The following is a 27,169-nucleotide window of genomic DNA, read 5'->3' as shown; positions in this document are numbered from 1 at the left end:
ATGAAGGATGAGGGCTGGAGAGATGGCTCAGTGGTTAAGAGCACCGGCTACTTTTCCAAAGGTCCTGAGTTCAATTCCCAGAAACTACATGGCTCACAACCATCTGAAATGGGGTCTGATGCCCTCTCCTGGTGTGTCTGAAGACAGCAACAGTGCACTCATATACATAAAATAAGTAATTCTTTTTTTAAAAAAAAAGGATAAAGGATGAGGATTACAGTGAAGTTCTCTTCAGACAGCATGCAAGCAAGAATCAAAGAGGGAGAGGAATGGCAACCTGGAATTCTGTCTTCTACTAAATGATCTTTCAAAAATGAGAGAGTTTTCTTTTTGCAAGTAGCTCTGCCTTGTAAGAAAAGTTAGGAAAGTTCTTCAGAAGGAAGGAAAACTATACAATACAGCCAGGAACTCAGAACCATGTAAAATAATGAAGGAGAAGGTGAAGAAAAAATAAGAACTCTCACTTGTCTTAGTTGACCTAGCATCAAACAATTTGTTCAAAATTGAACCAGCAACAATGTATACAACTACATGTACATGTCTGTCTATCAAATAAAATAGATAAATATGCAAAAAAAAGAGTTCCTCCTACACAGACCTGCCTACTGTACCCCTTCTGAGTCTATATGGCCATCAGCCCTTTTCTAAATGAAATGACATTTTAATCCTTACTTAAAAATCTTAACAAGAAAGATGACTGAGAAAGTAGATTTGGCTTTCACATAAGTACCGTAGGTTGTCTGTGCAAACAAGGCATTTCACTGTAAAGGCTAATTACAATTAAAGATGAGTTAGGTGAATCACTTAGGGTTCCTTTAAAATGAAGGAGATGGCAAATGTGATTGTCTGTGATTCCATGGTGACTGTACCCACTGGTGGCTCCCAAGGAGAGAAGAAGTGTACAGTGATAGGCAGAACTTCTGGATTATACCTGGAGCTCACCATCAGATGAACTGAGGAATGAGGTAAAAGAGTCAAAATTAATTTCTACTTCACACAGAATCCTTGTTGCTAAGCTTTTGAGGCATAGGTTGTGGAAAGGCTGAAGGAGACAAGATTGTTTTGAGAGCATGCTGGCACATATCATGAAATGCAGAAGGCCCATTGTGCTATAAAATGTACAATTTCACAAAACATTTTAGGCAACTTGATTATACATCAGATTAACAAGAAAATGGAGTTAAAGGAGAAATGAAATAAGCAATTTTAAAAAATACAAAAGGATCTGGGTGATAACAAATGCCTGAAGATTAAAGCAAGATGGCCATGTGTTTGAGGTCGGTCCTGGCTGTAACAGTCTTTTTTTTTTTTTTTTAAAACGAAAAATGTATTAAGCAATCAACTGGAAAAATCTGTAGAAATACTATGATTATAGTGCATCAAGCAGCCCAGTACGCTTTTTTATACTCAAACACAGTAAGTAAAGTAACCACTATGTTGCAACCTTGCAACCTTCTTCCTCCTCCTCCTCCTCCTCCTCCTCCTCCTCCTCCTCCTCCTCCTCCTCCTCCTCCTCCTCCTCCTCCTCCTTCCTTCTTCTTCTTCTTCTTCTTCTTCTTCTTCTTCTTCTTCTTCTTCTTCTTCTTCTTCTTCTTCTTCTTTGCAACCTTCTTAAAGTACAGAGTTGCTGTTAAAATGTCTTCCTATGACAATCCCTATAGAATAGTGAACCAAAAACAAAAAAGACTACAGGGGAAACGAACATCTTAGTTGACAATTAAAGAAGAAAATTAAGCTTTAGGTGGTTTATGAAGCCTTTTGAATAGTAATGGGTGATCTAGTCTTTATGATAAAAGACTCCTAGACAGAAGGCCTCACCATAATAATGATGTTATTGAAGCCTGCAATATTGCCTTCAAAGGCTCTGATATGTTACAGTATGTTTTACAGTTTGTGTGCTGAGGATGGGGAATACATTTCAGACACTTTAGCATGGTATACTTGAATCTCTAGAGGGCACTGGTATTTACTCAAGGACAAGCCAGATCCAGTGGACTTGACTTTCCTTGTCGATATTGACGGGTGGCTGGTATATTTTATGCCCTATTCTGTCAATGGGGAGGGGGCGTAAGTAGCCTCCATTTATCCTTTGTTACTAATGAGATGAACAACTTTCTCTTTAGTATAGGTAGATTACTCAGGAGAGAAAGGTAAGGAGAAAAATCCAAAGAAAATCCATTAGAAGACAGTCTTCGTCTCTACTCCGTAATGCTGAGATTAATGAAGAAACTAGAGAAATGAAAGATATCCTTGACATATTTGTGCAATGGCATTGTTTTAAGGACAGAACCACTTAGTGCCTCTTCCTTTTCTCAGGCCTTGGTGTTCTCCAAGTTCTTTTTAGCATGATAATTTATATGTAATTATGCAAATGAATAACTAAATGAACATCCAGAGAATAGACAAGCTTGACTCAATCCAATGATTTTCAAAGACCCACGAGGAAGAGTTTGAGAGCTACAGGACTGAGAAGTACACCAGAATCAGCTAATAATAGCCTCTGATTTCAATTGCTTACAACAAACACCTATTTTTTATACAAGTAACCATGTGAAAAAAAGCACATTTTGCAGATTTCACTAAGTTCTACAATTGCAATGATTCTGCCATGCGAATGTTTTCTTTTGTTGTTATGTTTTCCTTACTTCCTACAGCATACCCAAATGCAAAAGCCTAAAAAATGGTATAGCTTGCTACTTCATTAAAATGAAACAGCTGAAAGCACAGCAGATTTAACTAGTTTATTAGGAAGCATCATCCACATACATGCGAACTACGTTTACTATAATTACACAAAAAGATAACCCATATTTCTAAGTTACTCCGAGTTTTCTGGTAGAAGAAACAGTATAATACTATTTTAACTTTTCCTAAATGTCCATTAGCTCTCATAGGAGCCGTAAAATTTCAAGTATTTTCCATGATTAGCAACATCAAACACTTTTGAAAGCATCCAGTGAAGTGTGGAGAGGCCATTGGGCTAAGATTTTTTTGTCTTTAGTGGGAAGACTCGAGTGTTGTTTGTCTGGTTCAGGCACCGGGAGAATGTCTCCGTGGTACCCTGATAAAGCAATTCAGACTCATTTAACTTTAAAAGAGGGAGAGATATAAATGTAAGTGTGTTTGTCTTCTGCAAATGGAACTGAAACTGTATTCTCTAACCACAAATAGGTCTATAGAAACAGAAACCCACAATACCATTAAGAACCAGAGCTGCTGTATCAGGGAGGCACCAAAAATTAGGGTGTGGACTTGCTCCTATAAATTCTATTTGGGAGAATGAATAATGAAAGTTTCAGAAAGAAAAGCAACCAATTCAAGATTTTCTGTTTTTGTAGCAGTTTTCCTTAAGCCTATTTGCCCCTTCCTTCACATCCCTCATATATTAAATACTTTAGACCCCTTGAAACCACCAAGATCAGTTCATTTATTTTTCTTCCTTTCCCCGCCTCATTTAGCAGTAGAGCAACTGACTCTGAATGGATGTTCATGCAGATGGTGTTATTTTACCAGGAAGATGTAGTCCATAACAGACTCAGGCCAACGTTCTGCACAGTGCAGGTGGGGATGAGAGTCTCTGTATAATGAGATAGCAGAATGTGCTGCTGTGTGGCCAAGAGGAGGGAGGAGACAAGCCCTCTGTGCTTCAGCAGGATAACTCATCTACCAACAGGTTCCACCTCACAAAGCTAAAAGGCAAATTGTGAAGGAACCATGACTGAAGCAATACAGTCATGCCTCAGCAGACAGTTAGCAATTACCGTTGCCTGCATTTAGGGACAGCAGAGGTTGCAGATTATTGTGCCTGACTGTAGAGTAATGTGATTGACGTTAGTACAGCACATCTTACCCTATTTTATGAGTTACCCTTTGCATCCTAGGGAAAGATTACATGTCGGTTTAGTCATGGGAAGATCTAAGCATCTATAGGCACCTTTTCTACAACTACTTAATGACGTTTTACATTTTTCATTAAGTAAAGCTCTGTGCCATTCACAAAACATTATTACTGGTATGGAAATATCAAAGTTCCCTGTTAAGTGCCGCTAAGTTAATTATTGTCATCTGTAGTGAAAAAAATATACTCACTGCATTATATAAATCTAAGGGTTTTCTTTAGTATAGAATAGTTTATTTAGAGCATGGGGAGGGGAGTTGAGAGGGAGTAGAGGCAGAGAAAGGCAGAAAGAGCAAGAAAATAGAGAAGTAGAGGAGGTGAGGCTGGCCTTGAGCACGTGGAGAGAGAGGGAGAAAGGGAATGAGCATAGAGGGGGTAAAGGGTAAGGGGACAGAGCAGGAGCAAGAAGGGAAGAAGAGCAAGAATTAAATTTAAGTTTTAATAAATTCATTGAACACTAATTTAATAAGCCAACAAATTTATTTATTCCTTTGAATTATTGTTGTTTCAGGTTTTCTTTGTGTGGGAGTTTTTATTTTTTTATTGGATAATTTCATTATTTATGTTTCAAATGCTATCCCCTTTCCCAGTTTTCCCTCTGGAAACACCTGATCCAGTATACTCTTTGGTTTGTACTTTATTCCCTGGGAGGTTTGGGGTGTCTGGTTGGTTGATATTGTTGTTCCTATGGGCTAGCAAAAACTATTCTCAACAATAAAAGAACTTCTGGGGGAATCACTATCCCTGAACTCAAGCAGTATTGCAGAGCAATAGTGATAAAAACTGTATGGTATTGGTACAGAGACAGACAGATAGACCAATGGAACAGAATTGAAGACCCAGAAATGAACCCACACACCTATGGGCACTTGATCTTTGACAAAGGAATGAAAACCATCCAGTGGAAAAAGACAGCATTTTCAACAAATAGTGCTGGTTCAACTGAAGGTCAGCATGTAGAAGAATGCAAATCAATCTAATCTTATTTCCTTGTTCAAAGCTTAAGTCCAAGTGGATCAAGGACCTCCACATAAAACTAGATGCACTCAAACTAATAGAGTAGAAAGTGGGGAAGAGCCTCGAACACATGGGCACTGGGGAAAATTTCCTGAACAGAACACCAATGGCTTATGCTCTAAGATCAACAATAGACAAATGGGACCTGATAAAATTACAAAGCTTCTGTAAGGCAAAGGACGCTGTCAATAGGACCAAATGGCAACCAACAGATTGGGGAAAGATCTTTACATATGATAGAAGGTTAATATCCAATATATACAAAGAACTCAAGAACCCTATTTAAAAAATGAGCTCCGGAACTAAACAAAGAATTCTCAACTGTGGAATGTCAAATGACCTTGAAGCACCTAAAGAAAAGTTCAACATCCTTAGTCATTAGGGAAATGCAAATCAAAACAACCCTGAGATTCTACCTCACACCAATCAGAATGGCTAAGATCAAAAACTCAGGTGACAACAGATGCTGGCGAGGATGTGAGAAAGAGGAACACTCCTCCATTTTTGGTGGGATTACAAGTTGGTACAACCACTCTGGAAATCAGTCTGGTGGTTCCTCAGAATTTGGACATAGTACTATCTGATGACGCAGCTATACCACTAGTGGGCATATACCCAAAAGATGATCCAACATATAACAAAGACACATGCTCCACTATGTTCATAGCAGACTTAGTTATAATAGCCACAATCTGGAAAGATCCTAGATGTCCTTCAACACAGAAAGTGTGGTACATTTACACAATGGAGTACTACTCAGCTATTAAAAATAATGACTTCATAAAATTCTTAGGCAAATGGATGAAACTAGAAAATACCATCCTGAGTGAGGTAACCCAGTCACAAAAGAACACACATGATATGCACTCACTGATAAGTGGATATCAACTGAAAAGCTCTGAATACCCAAGATACAGTTTACAGACCACATGAAGCTCAAGAAGAAGGAAGGCCAAAGTCTGGATGCTTCAGTACTTCTTTGAAGAGGAAACAAAATACTCACAGGAGGAAATACAGAGACAAACTTTGGAGCAGAGACTGAAGGAAAGGCCATCCAGAGACTGCCCCACATGGGGATCCATCCCATACACAGACACCAAACCCAGACGCTATTGCAGATGCCAAGAAGTGCTTGCTGACAGGAGCCTGATATAGCTGTCTCCTGAGAGACTCTGCCAGAGTCTGACAAATACAGAGGCAGATGCTCACAGCCAACCATTGGACGGAGAACTGGGTCCCCATTGGAGGAGTTAAAGAAAGAACTGTTTTAGTTTTGCTTAATATTTTAGCATGTCTTAATTTACATCATGCTAGTCCACATGCTTCAAAATTCTAACGCGTCATAAAATTCTAATGTAATTCTAATGAAAAACAGTACTTTCAATGTAGTTTGTCACTAAGAAAACTATTAACGTGGTTTGGGGTCCTCATGACTGTCTGTTTGGCTCTCTAACCACAGTTTCTACATTTTGCCATAGATTCTTTAAAGTTTTCTTTTCTTCCATTTTCATAGCCTCATGTTCTGTTCTTGACTGTAATAAACATCTCAAGAGAGAGGACTAAAGGAGAGAAGGCTCTATCTTCAGGAGAGGCAGCTAAGCAGGAAGCCTCCTCTGGTGGCAGAGGAAGAGAAAGGGGAAAGGGGAAAGGGAGAAAGACAGACAGGGAGAGGGAGGAGGGATGGAGGGAGGAGAGGGAGAGGGAGAAGGGGGAGAGAAAAAGAAGGATTAGTTTTGAAGCAATGGATTTTGTAGTAGAATTGCCCCAAGTTCATTGTTACAGACTAGAATGACCGAGAAAGCCAGGCATGTACCAGGAGTCCGTAGCCCCAGGATTTGGAAAGTGGGGTGAAAGAATCAAGAGGTAAACATGGTTATGTAGAGAGTTCAAGGCCAGTCTGGACTACACAAGACTTCGTTGTTCACAAATAAATAAACAACCAAATACTCAGACAAAAGAATGATTCAGAGAGACATATCCTTCCAATCCTTGATCTATCCAATGAATTAATTGGAACCAGCACAGAGTTTCCAGGAAATTCCACTGTATTGGCCCAAGGGAAATGGGCTTCAATGCCAAAATTCCTACTGAGATTCTCAGACCCAGACCAACAAGGAGGATGCTTTGATTTAATTCTTATATACTAGGTTTAGGTGTAAGATTAGGAAGTGCTTTTTCAGGATGTCTGAATGGCTGAATAGGTAGCCTGCTTCAGGCTTAGAGGTTTATGGAAATAGCAGACATCAGATTCCTACAAACCCACCACTGTATCCTGTAACTAAGTCCAGGCAGTAGTAAGGCAGGCTTATAGAAAAGATGGCCCTATCTTCCATCTTTAGAAATAAAGTTCCTATTGCACTTTGGTAGCAAGCACAAAATGTGGTTAATGCACTTCCCAACTCGAGCAAAGGAGCTTTTCTTAGACTATAATCTCATGAGATTCAATTTCAATTAAAAATAGATTGTGACTGTATCATGACCTATGGAGATACAGAAAGTTGGGTATGGGGGCAGGAGGGCGGGGGAAGGTCAGTGAAAGAGACAACTGGTGTCGACCAGCTGTATATGATACAGCAAAAGTGCCATGGGTGTTGACACTGGACGAGGAAAGGCACCAAGGAAGTGGTTACTCACGAGCCTGGGAAAAAGTTCTGAACGCAAGGGTAGAGATAAGCAGTTGATTCCTAAAATTTGTACCTCTAAGACCACAACAGGTTTGGAGTCCACACCTTTATTCTTCTCTAAACTGAAGGAACTATAGAAGAACTGTGTAGAGTTATAATGATTGCCTAAGGCATAGTCAGCAACCGGATGTTCTCATAATAATCAGTCCACTGAAGTCTGCCCAGAGCAGCTCCTGCAGATCAGCTACGCGAGTATTACAGATGGGAACTGGTGAGGCCAGGAGCACCATTTAGCAAACACTTGGGCTTCTCATTCGGAGTCAGCACTAGGCAATGCTTTGCCACTTAAGCCAGGGACAACGAGGGAAAGCTATAGAGGATAAACAACTTAAAGGGGTGGTTTTGGAAAACAAAAAAAAAAAAAAAAAAAAAAAAAAAACCAAACCTAAAACAAAACAAAAGCAAAACAAACAAAAAGATAGCAACAGTGAAAGCTTCATCCTTTGTTTTAATTTTTAGCTAAGCATCGCTGTTACAGGCAACCTGTATACGAACTCTGTTAATGTGGCAATACCTCTGTCACTGTCCCAACTACACAAACCATAGAGTGCCACAGGTTACATTCTTCCCTTCCACCCGACAGCTGAAATGTGCTGTGAATCGCACCTTACAGTGCCGTGGTTTCAGTCTAAGTAGAAACGGGCAAACCACCTCTGTGAGTCCTCCTGTTTTCTTCATTTCTGCAAGTAGTAGAGCTTTTGGTCTTCTGCCTGGTTCCATTCATACACTAACTAAATCATCTTCTTTTCTCATATGTCTTGTCACAATACTGTGAACAAAGTGGTCTCCAAAGCCAATGCTAGCCTATTCAATGGCTTCCACATAAAAACCAAACTCTATTCACGGCGGCACGGTGGAGCCATGCAATGCCTGCACAAAGGAGGCTTTACCCTCTCCCCTCTCCTTTGTCTTCTGAGCAGTTTGACTCCTCATCTTTTTCATTTCTTAGATGAGGGCTAGGCACTTTTCCTCAGAGGAAGACCTGCTTACTACTCTAATTTTTCAAAATGTGCACTCAGCAGTGTTTCTGACGATTCCAGAACAACATTTGCCCAAAGCACAGACAGGCATGCTCATTTTAAGCTAATTCCCAATTATTTCCGGAGTTCCCAAGAAACAGTTGTTACCTAGAGCTACACAAAGAGCCCGCAAGAATGTTAAGGTGTAACAAAAGGCTTCTTTGTGCCCTTACGCTCACATAAAGATTTTTAAAAAGTCATGTTTTAAGTAAAGAATGATTATCCAAAGTAAAGTGCCTAACATATATGAACTGCTCAATTATTCCTGTCTTCTACCACACATACTCTTCTCAACCTCTCCCTCTGCCTCTGCCTCTCCCCCTCCCTCTTCCCTCTACATCTCCCTCCCCTCCACATCCCCCTCCCTCCTCTTCCTCTTCCCTCTTCCTCCTCCTTCCTCCTCCTCCTCCTCCTCCTCCCCTCCTCCTCCTCCTCCTCCTCCTCCTCCTCCTCCTCCTCCTCTCTCTCTCTCTCTCTCTCTCTCTCTCTCTCTCTCTCTCTCTCTCTCTCTCTCTCTCGCTCTTGTATTTCTGTTAAGGTGTAAAAAAACCCCTTACTGGGCCTTGATGTTAGATACCAGCAGCCAGAACTGGTGAGCTCTGCATTTAAATCCTTATAAATAAGAGAGTTTGTAGCATTGCATTTAGCAGCGCAATATAGCACAGGACAGGTGGCTGACCCTGAGAAATTATAACCCAAGTTGTCTGACTCCGGAGCCAGAGGCTTAACATACTCCAGATTGCCTTATTTTGAGTGTTATCATTTTTAGTTATAATATTCATTTAAAGTAGTGCATACAAATGAACTATAATACAAGACACTTGTTGTTTCAATAGTGATCCAGTTCAGGGCAAATTTATGACCTTGAAAAGTGATATTTGTGGAATACACTAAAGGTAATTTTAAGTCTGAGTAACTTGGCCATGGGCACAAGAAACTGATAAAAATACAGTTAGCTTGCTTGCTTGAAAATAATTACAGGTCACCTTTATAGAACCCAAATGCATGCACGTCAGATTGCATCTATCTGGTTCTTTTTTTTTTTTTTTTTTTTTTTCCGGAGCTGGGGACCAACCCAAGGCCTTGTGCTTGCTAGGCAAGCGCTCTACCACTGAGCTAAATCCCCAGCCCGCATCTATCTGGAGCTGACGGAAACACCTTTCTTGTTGTTCTAAGACCTAACGTTGTCCAGGGATCCGTCAGAGCCATGAAGTCTTTCAGAGGACTTCTGTTTACCTTTGCGGTTCTGCAGCAGCAGATGAATGTGAAAAGCCCGCGCCACCACTCGGCACCTCTGAGATGGCGTCAGGGACAGGGACTCAGAGGCTTTCAGCTCATGCTGAGGCTCAGGGCATGAGATCCACAGGGAAACCATTTCCTGGGTGCTCCACCACGGTGAGCACTTCCAAAACATTTGGAGCCCCATCTGTTCCTTCTCCCTTAAGCCACAGAGTGAGACGAGAAACTGAAAGAAACCAAGCAATTTCCAAAAGGAAGAGGCTTCTGGGGCGCAACAATTAGAGGGCTCCTCAGCTCTCCGCAAAGATGGGGCAAGAGAATGACGACATTTAGGTAAAAATACTCAAGGTAAATACTGAGCCTGAGAAGAGGGCCCAGAGCGCCAGGCTAGCTCCATGGGGTCTGAGGATTCTTTTGGAGGGGCTGGGCATATTTTAGAACTAGGCTACAGTGACATAAAATAACTCCACAAGTGTATAAAACGGTCAATGAACTGTACCCATAAAGTGGGTGGATAGCATGGTATGCAAATCATATGTTAATGAAGCTTCTAAACAAGGAAGGAAAGAACAGGATAAAAGCCCTAAGAACACCAGACTGGCACACGGTCATGAACTTGGGGAGACAACGACGGTTTCTTTTCCATTACACGTCCGTGCCACCCTCTGCTCCACACACATTATGAGGTCCACATCTGAGGTTGAGAGAGCTGAATTTTTAAGATTATAGGGGATCTGGTGCCCTTTTCTGACCTCTGTAGAAACTAGGCACATATAAAGTCCATGTACATACATGTAGGCAAGACGCTCATAGAAATGAACACATCTAAACCATAAAAATTAAAAGTCAAAAAGTGTTCCTTTGAGTGGTATTTGGCTCTTAGCATGAAGGATCAACTGTCTTTTCTAGTGTAGAATGCTGAAAACTCATTCTTCAGAAGTGGAAAAGATTAAAGGGCTGATAGGGTGAATCTGACACAAATAAACTGGAGGTATTCTGAGTGGCTCATTATCCTTGGAGAGAGACATATGTCAATCATCCCTGGTAGAAGGAAAAACAATTTTTTTTTAATGGCCGTCTCCGTGAGTGCTGTTAAAAACCAGTAATAGCCAGCAGGGCAACCCTATGAAGATTTCTATGTGTATGTGTATATGTATGTGTATATGTATGTGTGTGTGTGTGTGTGTGTGTGTGTGTGTGTATGTATGTGTGTGTGTTTGTATGTGTGTGTGTGTGTGTGTATATAAGCAGTCTCATTATGCAGCATGGGCTGGCGACTTGCCAATAGACTAGGCTGGCCTCAAACTTGGGCTATTTCTGTTGCCATCTCCCGAGTGCTGGAATTGCTGGTATACTCTACCCCCACCCCAAAGCCAATTTTGCCCTACTACTACTCTCTTCTCTCAGGTCTTGAGGTGACTTCCTTCCTTTAATAACTATCCTGGGCATCACTACATATGCCAATGAGGCATTATCTTGCTTCACACTTCTGGCATCAATGAATGTTCTGGTGTCTTGGTTCACTGAGCGACATGCAGGCTCATGGGTTCGAACACTTCCTTCCTAGCCAGTTTTGGCGCTGTTCTGGGAGGTTTTGAAATCTTTGGTTTGTTGGCTTGTTAGCAAAGGAAGGCTGCGGATGCTGGCAGTCGGAGGGCTACTGCTCATCTCTCACTCTGGCTGCAGCCCTGAACTGTCTGCTTCCTGATCTTCTAGAACGTGAGAAGCAACAGTCTTCTGACACAGACCAAGCCACACCAGTTGCCTTCTCCACCTTAAGAGACTGAATCCCCTGAGACTGTCAGTCCAAATAAACCGGACCTTCTCTACCATCAGGCATTTTGTCACATGAAAAGCCACCAACAGTTCTCCTTCCAGCAGGTGTAAAGCGAATATAGAGGACTTAACCTTTCTCGGAGAGCTCCTTTTTCAAACCCCATCTCTAAGACAAATGGCTACCAAAGAGCCAATTACCTTGAACCCTCTGACTTCAATACAACAAGAAGGAAAGGGGCAGATTGGACTTAATTATTGCAACTAATGAAAACATTACTAACAGTGACATTAAATATTGTCAGAAATCCAACACCAATGTTCTTTATTTTCCACCCTAATTAAATCCGTCTCTCAATTAATATTAGTTACTGCATGTCACCCAATTAAATATGTTTGACCAAAGGAGGACTGATCAGGGAGCTAGGTACCAAGTACTTTCAGTAAAGCCAAAGTATTGCAAATGCTAACCGAGCCAACGATGTCTTGGGTACGGGCAGAATTAACGCTCTGTTTATTTTCTTCCATCCCTGTGGATAAAAGGACACACGTTTTGGATGCATTTGGGCCATTTGAAAAGCTTAAGTGGATATCTAAGACAGGTTTCACTTTCTCTCCTCTAAAACCAAACTTGACATTTATCTCATATTTCTAATCAAGATTTAAATTAATGCCTTCTTTTTTTTTTTAAAGGCAGAAGTGATTTATTTCACAGGATTCTACATGCAGTGGGCAATCAATGCTGCTTACAAGTTTAATCTATTTGTGATTGCCATATATTGTGAAGTGCATTGTAGTGGCTTAGATGTGTTTATCCTTGGGGAATTGTCAGACATTTTTACTATAGCTAAATGTAGAATGATAAAACTGAAGCTTAGACAGGTCACTAAATCTAAATATTCTGTGCATGGTTTTCATTGCTTCAATGTGCTTCAGTGTTTCACAGCACAAAAGAATCACGTAGTTCATACAGTGGTCTAGGCATTGGCTTGCCATTTACAGTTTTCGTTTTTATTTTAATTGTGTGTGTGTGTGTGTGTGTGTGTTTGTGTGTGTGTGTGTGTGTGTGTGTGTGTGTGTGTGCGCCTGTCTGTCTGTCTGTGTAGGTCTCTTCATGTGTGTGCAGTGCCTATGGAAGCCAAAAGAGGATAGGCCCAAGGAACTGCAAAGTCAAGGATCACATGACTGCATCGTGATGTCGATGTAAAAACAGTATATACTTTCCAACACTGATCGACCCCACTTCAAGCTCTCGGCTTTGTTTCAATCTGTATGAATACCAATTTATTTTTGTAAATAAACCCAGGAGCTATATGCTTATAATAATCTTGATTTTATAAATAAGGAAACTAAGTTGCCAAGAAGTTAAAGACCCTGCTGTCACACAGATAACTAAAGGAATAGGAGCTTGGACCCCTATCTGTGCCCTGACTACCATAAAGAGGCCACACTTTGCCAACTTTCCAGCTACTAATAAACATCGTCTGTTTGCAAACTTTCTCAAAACTTAATGATTAGCGAACAGTCCAAGTCGGTGTTCATACACCACAGGAGCTAAAAACAATTACTAATCTGTGAGTGAGATTTGGGTGAACCATAGATTCGTTTTGTGCTTCCAGATGTGAGTGTAACTCCACAATGATGTAGATATTCAGATAAAACGAAAACTTGGAGTTATTTGTTCAAAAGCTATTGAGAATTTCAGAATAGAGAATATAGTGTTAAACTAAGCCCAGGGCCCTTCCAACTAGAGTGGAAAAGCTTTATGCGACTGCAAAGCGCAAATACCAAGGAAGAGGCCTCTAAGCCCATGCCATTCAAATAGGTGAGTGGTAGAGGCTGGACTGAACTCTGACATACGAACCACAAATCTGGACATGTAATGTGATTTACCCAATAGTAAAGTAACTACAGAAGTATTATTGCTTCTATTAGGAGTTAGTTGTTTAAGTTATTAACATAGTTATATTTTATGTCTTGATATCTTTCAGTTAAATGCATGGTCTACACTTGGCCCACTCTGTTTCCTGTGTTCTGATAGTTATCCATGAAATCACAGGTACATCATGTCTTACTATCTTGCTCACATTCTATGCTCTTAGGCATCATTAGAAAGAATTACTCCCATAAACATAGTTAGTTAAGTATATTACACAGTTTTACCCTCCAGATAAAGCTAGAACTGGAAAACTGCTGTTAAGGTATTGGACTTTCAACCATTTCACCTGACGCCTTAGCTACTTGCCACACAGCACCCAACTGGTTTGTATTTATAAAATTTATTTAACTCCGCATCTTCTTCAGGGTTTAGAAAATAAAACACACCCTCTTTGTTTCTTACCGCAAAATTTCGCATCCCACTTCCCTCCTTCCTCATGGGAGACAAAGGCCTACAGTGCAGCTGTTCACAATGAAGTTGTGAATTTTTTTGAGTGCCAAGGCCTGTCTGATGCATTTTATGACTTGGGTTTTCACATTTAAAAACCATTATATCTCATGAAAATATTTGATGATCTATGATACCCGAGGTAATGAAATGGGAAAGTTTTATGCAACAGAAGTCAAATTACGTGCTTTTATGTAACATCTGGGGTCTACTGCTTGACGTTTGATGATTAAAGAAAACAAGATAAAACTCCCCACAACAAACTCTGAATATTGCTACATATTCCAATGATGCACACAGCTAGCAAATAGTTTATCATGAATCACAACCAGTAGACGCTCCGTGCAAACATTGCTCTCAGCATTTCTGTTTGCTTGTGGAGTAAGTTACACTATTTAACTTTCATTTCTGTCTGAAATGTACGACTCTGAAAGAGAACATTCTAGCATCGCTCACATGGCAAAATATTCTAAGTAAGTAAACCAACACATCAATATGCTTAAACGATTTTCTAAATGATCATTTTTTTTAAAATGAGCAGTGAAAATAATTCTATCACCACAGAGGGAGTATTTCTGCATTGGTGAAAGCATATTCAGCTCTAAATGATCTGCATATCACCCACGATGGCATTACCTGCTCAGATCTGCTCTCGTGTCGGTATTGATACTCAGAGAAGGCATTGCAGGTTGAAGTCATTTCATCCTTTTCAAATTGTCTCTTCATCTTGGCTAAACCACCAGGCACGGTGCACAAGTCTGATTCTTCCATGACCTATGATGATTTAAGAAGGTAACTCAGGGTTTTGTCTGCATATATATAGTGTTCTTGGGTTACTTTTTCACTATACTTGGCCATGATTGGTGGGTAGAACCCCAGAAGAGAGATATTTACACAAAACGATTGCCATAGCCTTTCCCCTGAAATGAAACCGTCCAGTTGTTTTCCTTTTTACCTGACATTTTCTATATTGTGCCTCCAAAACCGTGACTGAGCAAAACCACTGTGTTTCAGATGCATTTTGGTATCTAGATTAGACTGGGTACTGTATTCCTCCAATAATATAGGGGATGACTGGTGGGTATAAAAATAACGAAATCAGTTATAACTCAAAGTAAAACTGTCAATGAAGTTTCCAACATCTGTACAGGCAGCAGACACGTTATCACAGATAATTATAAAAGAATCGTTTTTAGTAACAGCAAACTTTATTTCAACTATTTTGGATACACCAAATAAAGGGGCTTATGTAAAACTGCTTGAAACTGTCAGTAAAGACAGCCACTTATGGAGGTACGGTGGCAGGGGCTTTGACATACATTCATACATACTCTATCAAATCGTGCTTCCTCCTATCCTGTGAGTCACAGACATCCATTTCTACATTTCAATCTAAAGAACCTGAGATTTAGAGATGTGAAACATCTTATGTCCTTATATGCAGGCCATTAAGGGAAGGTATTAAATCTGTCTGTCTGAATCTTAATCTGAATGGCACCTGTCTGTCTCAATTGCTAGTTCAACAGGATAGGCAGGTAACTGTTCACCAGAACTGGCACGTCTCAATTTTGCTCTGAGCACTGGCATGTCAGGACCAAGTGGCAGGAACAGGAGATTTGAATAGAAGGACATATTTTTAGACAAGAAAACTGATCTCAGCACATAGTTTGGGAAAGAACTTGCAGGGCACCCAGGAACCTTGTCAGATCACAGGACTCACAGAGAAGTGCAAAAGAGCCTAGGGCTTTGGTTTTGATGACACCACAACTTCCTTAGCCCAGCAGGCAGGCAAACCCAGATGCGATGCCAAGGGACAAGCAACCTGAGCCCATGCCAGCCCTTTGCCTGGGAAACTTCTAGTTCTACATGAGAGTGGATGGAGATTCGGTGACATTTCATACCCCAGGAGGACTCCTGAGGTCTGCACCAGTGCTGATATAAATAGCCCAGGGAGTGCAATACTATATAAGTCACAGGTGTCCTGACCAATAGAGTCACATCTGTCAGAATCTGGGTGCCCAGGGGCCTGAAATCTTCAACCAAACTATGGGAGATTCTTGAAAGGTTGTGAAAATATCTTAGGAAATGATATGTAAGTACTAGTCTGAACTCATGCAGAGTTGTATGAGTTCCTGTCAGACAGTGAAGTGCTCGCATTGCCATAGCAACTTTCTCTCTAGCTTCATGCGTTCTCAGTCATTTCACAATGTGAGTGTTTGCTCAATGGGAAGAGATACAGTTGTCTACTTTCTATGTATCCCATAGGTACTCTGCAATTGTTTAAAACGTTAAATATAATTCTTACCCAGTTACTGATATTTGCTATCTGTTAAGGATGTGAGAAAGTTAGATCCGTTTTGAAGTTTAAAAAAGTAAAGAAACAGAAGGGTAAATTAAGACCACATTATTTCCTTTAACCCTAAATTTATTCCAAATTTATCTGGAATAAATGTTCTCCTTGGAAGATCATATGCAAATAAAATATAAGTTTTAAATTACAGGAATTACTGTAATTATTGTCAAGAACTTTCATATCTAAAAACCTATTCAATATGCAAAATCATTTGCAAATTAATTTTTAAGCCCCATTTACTGTGTCAAAAACTGGATACTCGTACAATAATCATTAATTCAAAGAACTGTACAGCTTGCTTCTTACCTACCATGTGGATTGAAATACAGCTATATCCATCCCTTTCCGTTGACATCTACTTTGGGAGTAGACACATTACACATACACAAGCACATACAGCTGCTGGATTTCATAAACGTAAACATTGCTACCTTAGCTAGTGTTGGCCCTACTGTGACACACTCTAGCCGTTTGCCAAACCCAGTCAGATAGATTTCCCCAGTGGAGGACAAAAATGATTCTTAAATAGCCTTGAAGTAGTCTTGTAGAGAAGGTCTACCCAAGTGAGACTACTGGATATGCAGTTTGAGGCCATTGCTGGAGTGACACCTGCTCACAGGATCACTCTAGTGCTCTCGCTTTGTTTAGCACCGTGCTCTGAACGCTGCAAGTAATCTGTGTTGTTTTTAATGACCTCATAACTAGACTTGTTTGTGTTAAATCTTTTTATATTTACTTGGATTCTGTTTCTCGGGTTTCGACTGGGAAATAAGATCTGGAATTTAATGGATATGTCGATAATAATGAGTTAATTTAAATGCTCAGCAGTTAGACCTAGGTAAATATATCACACGGCTGTCAGTTTAAGATGTAAGTCCTAATCAATGACATAGAATGTTGGTTTTTTTGGGGGGCGGGCAAGACTAACAAGAAACAACATAGTTTGGGAAGCTGGACACATGGCAATTTTAATCCTATCTCCAATAAAAGCTTAGCTAAAGTTCCCGAAGCTTCTATTCTATAAACTAGACAGAGAAATATTTTTTTTTGTTACAAATGTATGGTCTGTGTTAGAAAAGATAAAGAGTCGCAGCGTAGGATCTGGCATTTAATTGGTTGTTCTGTACGCCTTACACCCCTCTCTCTTTTAGGGCCACCCACAGGCTGCCCCTGTTCCTGAGCACTGCGTGCATGGAGAGCCGCCATTACCAGCTGGCAGTTAACACAAGGGGACACCGCTGGTCACTGATAGGTGTTCAAGCAAGTTTGAGACACGTTGGAGTCAGTTTGGGCTGAACCTGTGACTTCCAGATTTTCCATTTGCAATGTTTGCAGCAGCTGTGTAGAGTCACAAGTGGCCGCATTGGGCTAAGCGACGAAGCATTTGACACCACCGACAAACAAAACTGTTAATTTACTCCCCCCCCTATATTTATTGGGAGTTTTGTGAGCTCATCAATGTTCTGTGTTGCTGTATTTCTGTGGTCATAACATTTGAGGCAAATTGAGTATGGTAGTCCGAGGGCCATAATACTCTCTTGTATGACAAAGGAACTTTATAGTTACAAGAGCACTGGCATCATGAATCTGGCGATTTGATTTCATAATTGTGCAATCCTTTAAAAATAATTTCACTGAATTTTCTACCTATAATTTGGGCCTTTATATAAAACATTTTCACACCAGCCTTAATTTCTGTTATTTATTGAATAGGATTATTTAACTTATCCATATCCATTTTATTTATTTATTTTGTATCAAAGAATAAAGATTTAGTAAGACATTCGATAGCCTCCGGATACAACACACCATAGTCCATGGGGAGTGAATCAAATCCAAAAGTGCATTCTTCACAATTTATGAATTAGGGCAGGGCCACTTTCAGCTTACAATGAGATCTGAGTTAAATCTTGAAGGCAGGCTGGGCTGTTACACCTCATTTGTGATCACTGTGGTAAAGACCGTCAGATGCCTATGAAGCATGAGAAATGATTCTGGTTCAAAGCATTTTGTTTGGAAACAGTAACAAAGCATCAAAAATGATAGAAATATTCTTCATCCCACTACATTCTTGATAGGATTGTTTTCTGAAAAGAAACAGTTGGTTTACTACTACAAAAAAAAAGTTTTTTTTATTCTTGTTAGTTTTTAAAGGTCACAGCACTTTTTCCTTTGTAGTATTTTGTAGTTTGCCGATTTGAAGATGCAAACCCGTCAATGAACAGAGGGTAATCGCACACTGAGGACACCAGGGCAATGTCGGCATTCCTCACAGCTAAAGGGGAAGCCGGCAGCAGAAACATAGCAGAGTTCAATAATGACTAAACAGAGTTAACATCTTTTATAGGACTATTGCTGATTACTAGAAACATTTTGCCTTTCAAACGGGCTGTGTGCCTATTTAAAACAGTTACTTTTGTTAAGCACTTTAGAAATACAAATCATACCATGATTTTATGGCATCCGTTTATGGGAAACAATCTGAGTCTTCCTAAGTAAAACCATTGTTTACCAAATAGCTAGTGTTGAATGAGGCATCTTCCGGTCTTAGAAACAGTCTGTTAACTTGCAAATTAATAATTTTTCTTGTTGTTGTTTTTATTTTATACCTCATGATATCGACTGTTTTCCTAGCACTGTAAAACTACCATGTATACCCAGATGTCCTTCAACAGAGGAATGGATTCAAAAAATGTGGTACATCTACACAATGGAGTACTACTCAGCTGTCAAAAACAATGACTTCATGAAATTCATAGGCAAATGGAATGAATTAGAAAATATCATCCTGAGTGAGGTAACCCAATCACAGAAAAACACACTTGGTATGCACTCATTGATAAATGGATATTAGCCAAAAAGCTCAAATTACCCAAGATGTAATCCACAAACCATGGGAAGCTCAAGAAGAAGGATGACCAAAATTCAGATGCTCCCTCCCACTCCTTCTTAAAAGGGGGAAAATATTCATAGGAGGGGATATGGAAGCAAAGTTTAGAGCAGCGATTCAAGGAATAGCCATTCAGAGCCTGACACACATGTGGCATATATATATATATATATATATATATATGTATCTCCACCAAAACTACTAGATAAGATTGATGAAGCTAAAAAATGCATGCAGAAAGGGACTGGATATAGATCTCTCCTGAGAGACACATCCAGAGCATGTCCAATACAGAGGTCAATGCTAGCAGCAAACCACTGAACTGAGAACAGGACCCCCTTGGAGGGAATTAGAGGAAGGATTGAAAAAGGTGAAGGGGCTTGCAACTCCATCAAAACAACAATGTCAACCAACCAGAGCTTTCAGGAACTAAACCACTACCGAAAGACGATACATGGACTGACCCAGGGCTCCAACTGCATATGTAGCAGAGAATAGCCTTATTGGGGCACCAGTGGAAGGGAAAGCCCTTGGTCCTGCCAAGGTTGGACCCCCAGTGCAGGGGAATATGGGGGGGGCAATAAGGGGGATGTATGGGGGGAATACCCGTATGATGGAGGGGGAGAAAAGGGGAACAGGGCTTATGGACAGGAAACCGGGAAGGGGAATAACCTTTGAAATGTAAGTAAAGAAATATATAGTAAAACAAAACAAAACAAAACAAAACTCCCTGTAGTCATGGTTTAAAATCCCCAGCAGGGGGCGCGCCGAATGGTGTTGAGCTGATGGGGTTTGGGAAGTGGTCTAGTTACTCCTGTCACTTCTCTGCACTCATTTCAAATCTATGCAGTATCTAAAATGTACTTTAATGACTATGTAAAAAACTTAAATGTCATCTGCAATTGCAGGGCTGCTAATGAGTTTGGCACAGTCAGCCTTGCTTCTAAATAATTTGTAAATGTTGAGTAGCTATTTTTAAATCCTACCTTTGGGATCCTCCCTGTCTCCCTGTCTCTCCATCTCTCCATCTCTTTGTCTTTCTTCCTCTCTGTCTTTCTCCCTCTCTGTCTGTCTCTCTGTCTCTCCATCTCTCTGTCTCTGTCTGTCTGTCTCTCTCTCATACACATGGCTAATTTGGGGATTATAATTATAAAAGAACGTTCTTATATTTCATTAAGTTGAACGACACAGATTACAGAATTCTACAAATTCTTTTGAACATCACTCATTACGGATTGTCTCTCAAACTGACGATCTTTCTGAATCTCAGAGTTTCTCAGAATCATAATTGGTTCAGTAGAAGTGCCTGCATCGATAATCTCTCTCATTTCTATGTTGATTAAGCTTCACCTAATGGATTTGGTGCATCCCGAGAAAAGCAAAAGAAATTATACTGTGAGAGAATTTAAATGAATGATACACAAGACCAAGGAAGGCCACACATAAGCCCATATTATTAAGATGTGAAATTAATTCTCAACCTTCCCGAGGATAGTAGCTATGGGTTAATTGGCAATGATGACAATTTTAACACATTTACAGAGTGCCTCCTGCCTTCCACATAAATTAGCTCCTTGGTTCTTCCCTAAGACCCCTATATGTTCAAATATTATTCCCATTCCTCAGTGCAGAAAACTGAAGCTCTGGTAGTGGTCAAGAGAATAGCTCCAGTTCATGCAACCGTCAAACAGCACATCCGGGCTTCAAGTCAGACGTTCTGAACTAGATTTCCGTTTTAATGTTTTTTTTTTTTTTTTTTTTTTTTTTGGTGCCGCCAAAATTGTCCCAGTGCCTACCTAGTACTTGTTTTAGTTTTTCAACTATTTTGTTTTTCAACTAGTGCTATTCTTGTTTTTCAGAAGTAATGGAGAAGTATGGACAGACAGCATGCATATCACTCCCACAAAATTCTACAGAGCTGCTTACATTAGCCGAGAAGCTGCGGGTGTCGCCCCGTGAAACAGCTGCCTGGTACCTAGCCATCCTCTCCTTCAGGGACAGCGCCTCTAGGAGATCCGACTGGTCCTCAGTCCCAGCAGTACTCACGTCTCCCGGCTTAGTAAGGTTGAAGGTCTCTGAAAACAAATGTAGCATTTTCAGATAGGTGTCAGCAAGAGAAGAAAATAGCATCAACTTATGAACAGTGATGGCTTCTAGAGTACTTGGTCTCCTAACCCGGACTGCAAAGTATTATGGTTCTTTCAAGTTTCTCTGACAATTTCTTTTCTCCAGAGTTTCAGGGCAAGGTTAAAAAATATACATACAAGAAGATATCCTCAAAGAAACGTTATTGCCCATCTCTTCTACTTCTGAGGTTAGTATGATGAGAAATGATGACTTATTAACACATACGTAGTCTAACAATTAACATTCTTCAATCATTATATGTTGCCTTTATGCTAAATACTGAATAAACGTCCAAATGGTTTCTCTCACAACCTTGTGGATAGATGCTATTTTCTAAACTTTACATGGGTGGAAAGAGAATTGCATAGTAATTAAAACAACAACAGCATCAATGACAAACACCAACACAAAACTTCCCAGGATCTCAAAATTCCTAAGCAGCAGGGTTTCAATATAGTTGGAGTATTTGCAAGTAAAAAATCGTTCTTTTTATCTTTCCTTAGGCTCAACCATGAAGAAGATACACATAGCTAAAATGAAAGGCTGCAGATTATAGATGCTTTCGTTTCATTTGGAGGCAGATGTTATGGAAGAAACAACAACAGAATCACTAGAAACAACTTCATCAGAGTTTGGCCTTTTTTCCTACTGAACCATTTGCCCACCATGGAAGACTTGGACACCGGGTACCAGAGCAAAGGACTGCTTGCTAGTTTACAGAACGATGGCAGCCTTAAGCCGAAGGATTCTCGTGACTAACCCAATCTAAGCACATCCTTAGACAAAAGACGACATATGTCTCAATATTACCTTGCAATGGAAGGAACATAAGAGATCTCACAGTTATGTGTCTGGACCCCGTTAGATCACATATGCTAGAACCGGTTTCAAAGCCACGTTTTTTATTTAATCTAGTGCCTTCCTGCTAGCATTTTGCTATATGGTTTACTATTCTTTTGAAAATGTGTGTCTGATGGGGGTTGGGCTGGAGAAATGTCTCAGTGGTTAAGGGCACTGGCTGCTCTTACAGAGGTCTTGAGTGAAATTCCAGCAACCACATGGTGGCTCACAACCATCTGTAACTGGATCCGATGCCACCTTCTGCTGTGTCTGAAGACAACAGCAGCATGCTAATATACACAACATAAATAAATAAATCTTAAAAATAAAGATAATGTGTGTCTGTGTGTGTTCACACAAACATGTGCATGTGTACACACATACGTGCTCGTGTGTGTGTGTGTGTGTGTGTGTGTGTGTGTGTGTGTATGAATGTGTATATATTCACCACTTAAGCATATTCCCCAAGCTTCTCCCTCTTAGAGCCTGTAGCTTCTGGGACAAAGAATGTATATTTGCTTGGTGTATTTTATTATGTAGGTTGGTTTAATATAACCACTTTGGACCAAGGCCTAAATCACTCCAGCAATGACATGCCATCCCATTTCCTTCTTTCCCTTCAGCCCTCAGCCTCCACATTAAAACATTTTATTGGCTTGTTCACTTTTAATTTTTGGGTGTCTTTGAGATTTATTTACACAATGGCTGATAAGAACAGTTTCTGTGACTCAGAGGTAGTTAAAATAACTTACATTTCAGCTCCCTGTCTAAGTGTTCGTGACTTTCTATTCAAGTAAATATTTTATATTTTAATAAAGGTACTTTATTTGCCATGTTATAAGGTACAAGTTATAGAGTTTCAAGAGGTTGTATTCTATAAATACTGCGATTGACTATAGTACACTGATGTATTCTCAAAGATCAGCTATTTGAAATTCAACTGCCATCCCAAAGTTTGATTTATACAAGTGTACAATGTTTCTGAGAAAAATGATCCCCACAAATCACCATCCTAAAATAGATATATCCTATTTTTTTGAGTGTTTAATTCATTTGCACAGATAGATTCGGTTATCTTCAATTTCACTGGTCTCACTTCATGTGAGATTATACATACATACCCACACATATGACTTGCTAAATGTTCTTCATAACGAATATGAATATTTTGTATAAAAGTCACAAATTTCACCCCTTTGTGGTTCATCTTGGCCTAACCTAGCATGCTTATTTTTGCTAAAATTTACAGATAGTGTTTACATATGAAATATTCAACTCTTATCATATTTAAGCTCTGAGAAAGATGTCCAAAGTTATTATTAAAGCAATCAGTGGCTTGAGTGCTCTGAGATTTGGACCTCATTGCCCAGTGGCCTTTTTGGCAGTGAGGATGCTGCTGCATTTTTGATGAGCTCTCCAATCTTCCTGTCCATCACTCGTAAGCAACTGCATATTCAGCTCTGGGCATGGTATAATAATCACAGTGAACTAACAGGAAGCCACACTGCCTGTCAGTCTTCTAAGTCAACACCTGCCAGTTTCCTCACAGCGCAACTGAGTGATGCTCCTTTCCTTATTCTCTTGCAAGGCACCAGGGACTCTTACCATGGTGCTGGTCTGGTCATATCTAACACAGCCCTTCAACCTTGACCAGACATCTGTTTCCATTGGGATGCATAGGGAGGAAGAGGGGACAGTGAGCTGCAAGGACCCTGAGTGAGTGAGACAGAGTCTGGAGAAGAGCTCAATGAGTTTAGAATGTTTTTCAAAGTAGAAGGTAATGAGAGAACAGATAAATAAGTTCTTCATCACATAGTGTCTGTGGAAAAGTAAAAAAAAAAGATAACAATTGTTGTAAATATGTCGGAGAACAAGCCGAAAGGTTTAGGTGGAGAAGAGGAAACCCCAAATATTTAAACAAGCCCTGTCAGGAAGCCTCATAAGTACTAAGGTCTCTCTCTCTCTCTCTCTCTCTCTCTCTCTCTCTCTCTCTCACACACACACACACACACACACACACACACACACACACACACACATGCATGCACACACATGCACACACAATTGTTAGATGTTTTCTGTCCATTGGCCTTCCAGCTAATTCACTGTACAGACTAGTAAAGCTCCATCCAAAGGAGGACAGAGGGTCCTCTGCTGTTCCCAGAGCTAATGGCGCCACTCTGTTTAGAATCCATCATACCCTAAGTACACCGAGTTTCTTTTATTGCTTATACCAACGCGATTGCCAATTCATTAAAACATTAATTCTTTATGTGACATAATAAACCACATAAAAAGAACTAACACACAGAATAACTCTGAAAGAAAATTAAATACTAAAAAAATAAAAAGTGTCATGAAGGCAAGTTTCAGACACTGAAGACAGGAAGGCCTTTCGTTCATTGTTCTATTTGTCTTAGGAGAAGACGTCAGTGATCACCTCTGTAACATAATGCATTCCATAATACGGAAAATTCAAGTCACCATGTCCTTTCTTGCTTTATTATCTCGCAAAACATCATGGGGCTTGAATTTACACATACGCTTTGCTTCTACAACTTCTACAAATAAACAAACCCAGTTGACATTTTGTTCCCAGGCCACAGAAATTCATTATACCTGCCTCTCTGGAGAATTCATGTTTACAGCGGTTTTTAAAGTACACTGATACAATGTTTGTGCTCAGAGCATTCTTGACCAATTAGTCACATCCGAACAAGGGATTAAGGAAGATTGTGTGTTTACCAGTCTTGGGTTCTTTGGACACAATAATGAGTCTCAGCTGCCAGATGCTAAATATAGTAAGGAACAATGGATGAAATTATTTCAGCCTGGGGTTTCTCCTACTTTCCTGAGTCTGTGGTCAAAGGTAGAGCACATAGCAGTGTGAAGCTACTCTCATTAACAACTGTCCCCAAAGGGTCATCTCTAAAGCTAGTATGAACTGTTGTTGCTTAGCTGTTCAGAGAGTTTCCAGTTTGGGGTTAAACAGTTTATATACGTTACATAAAAGCAAAAAGTGGCAAGCACGTCTCATCGACAATTACTTTCATAATATTAAAAGTTGCAAATTCAGTCCTAATATCTTTATACAGTAGCAATGTGAATTAAAGGCCAGCCGCCTGATACATAAATTCAGGGTCAATGTGTCACTCCGTAATGCCGCCAGAATCATAAAATGTCCACACATAAAATGCCCAATGTGGCAGGGTTCACAGGGACAAGTGCTTTGTCACTGTCTCTTTTATAAAGCCAGACTTCTTGTCAGCATGTTTTCTAAATGTAATACTTCTTATTGCTTTTGAAATGTGGCAGGCATATTCCCAAACCGTAGCTCCGGAAAAAGTATTACAGCAAGGAGGAGTGCATAATAAAACAGTAGATTCGATGGGTTGAAATAAAAGCACTAGACATTAGACACTGTTAAACTGGCTTATTTACATATAACTGAAACTTATTTGGCTTATATCTCCCTGTTTTCCTATCCACAATGGACTATGGAAAGCTATATACTATATTTAAATGTCACAATGAAAACCGACGTTGAAGACAATGGGTATCAATATTCACTAATGCAAAAAGCATGTCTTGAGAGAACAAAAACCCTATAGAGTGAGATGGAAAATATATGCACTTTTTAATCTCGAAAACCTGTTAGCAGAGAGATCAAGGTGAAATCAAAGGGAAAGAAAGCTTCTCAGAGTCTTGAGGAAAACGTGAGCAGTAGGAAGGCACTATGGCAGGTTACAGACTGAGAATGAGTGACATATTAGCAATAGCATGAAAGCAGATGGCAGACACAGAGATCAGAGGGAAATCTAAGCTGCACACATCACACTGTAAGATATAGTAGGGGAAATACATGGTTAAAAATGAAGTTTCAATGTAAATGGAGATAGTTAATGCAACCCAAAAGTTAACTTAATCAAATATATTAGTAACCAATATATTAGTAACAATTCAAGTGAAAATTTCAAGTTTATGATGCAATCAGAAATTTCTAATTGTCCAGGGACAGGAAGAGTTTCTGTGATTAAAGAACAACCTTCAGACACTTTTAGTGACTGAATTTATATACATATATATGTATATACATATGTATTTATATATTTATATTTGTGTTTATATATTTTATATACTGAATATCATGAGGAACTAGAGAACCAATTATTAACTAATGAAAATTAGTTGTGTGACCCCCCCCCAAAAAAAAAACCAATGTGAATTTAAACAGAAAACTATGAGGGAAAGAATAAAACCATCTATATTAGTCATGTTAAGAAAAAACAAAACAAAACAAAACAAAAAACAGGCAAAACCAAGGAAACGCACTTTAAATAGTACTTCCACATGAAGATAGATGTAAAAGCCAATGTGGTAGTTCTTGAATTAATAACAAACTTAATATTGGAAAACAGAGATAAAAGTAAACTCATAAGAAATAGGCAATACATCTAAAACCATTTAGAAAGAAAGGCTGGCTGAAATAGATTAAATACTAATAAAGAAAAACTTCCTAAGCTCTATTCTTTGCAGGCAATGTCTTCATGGGGACAAATTATCCAGAATAAGATACGGAAGCAATCTATTGAGGAAATACAATACCTATGTAATAACCGTGGACCTGTATGCTCATTATCATTGGACAGAAGTACAACACCAGCAGCAGCCAGAACAAGAGCAGGGAAGAAGGGTGTCCGCAATTTCCACCTATCATTTTTGTAAGACTAAATTAAGAAGACATGATTTTAATAAGGTAGCTAACAGGGCTTACTTCAGGTTATCTACAAAAATCACAGTGTGTCTCCATTATGCTCCAGAGCTCTCGCCTCCTGGGAGGAAGACATTTATAGTCCCAAATGGTAGCATGCATGTACAAGGTACATTGGAGCTTGCAGGCAGCACATAAGCCGTCTGTGATGTCAACGTGGCCTTGTCAGGGA

The 27,169-nt window shown here is 39.7% G+C and overlaps 1 protein-coding gene across 3 annotated transcripts in view; it reads right to left on the bottom strand.

The window, feature by feature from the left end:
* Positions 1 to 27,169, bottom strand: part of LOC116900187 (xin actin-binding repeat-containing protein 2) — an 81,300-nt gene that overhangs the window by 30,910 nt on the left and 23,221 nt on the right. For 2 of the 3 annotated variants that reach the window (XM_032901947.1, XM_032901945.1), the window contains exons 1-2: positions 21,186 to 21,378; positions 14,653 to 14,790 (exon numbers count right to left, since the gene is read on the bottom strand). In XM_032901947.1, the coding sequence (XP_032757838.1) occupies positions 14,653 to 14,790; positions 21,186 to 21,353 (306 nt within the window). In that variant the 5' untranslated portion in view covers positions 21,354 to 21,378. Of the gene's footprint in view, positions 1 to 14,652; positions 14,791 to 21,185; positions 21,379 to 27,169 lie in introns of those variants that run through there. The other variant, XM_032901946.1, reaches the window with a different exon arrangement.

Source organism: Rattus rattus, chromosome 5 (assembly GCF_011064425.1).
Source record: "Rattus rattus isolate New Zealand chromosome 5, Rrattus_CSIRO_v1, whole genome shotgun sequence".
NCBI lineage: Eukaryota > Metazoa > Chordata > Mammalia > Rodentia > Muridae > Rattus > Rattus rattus.
This window is presented reverse-complemented; position numbering and strand designations above follow the sequence as displayed.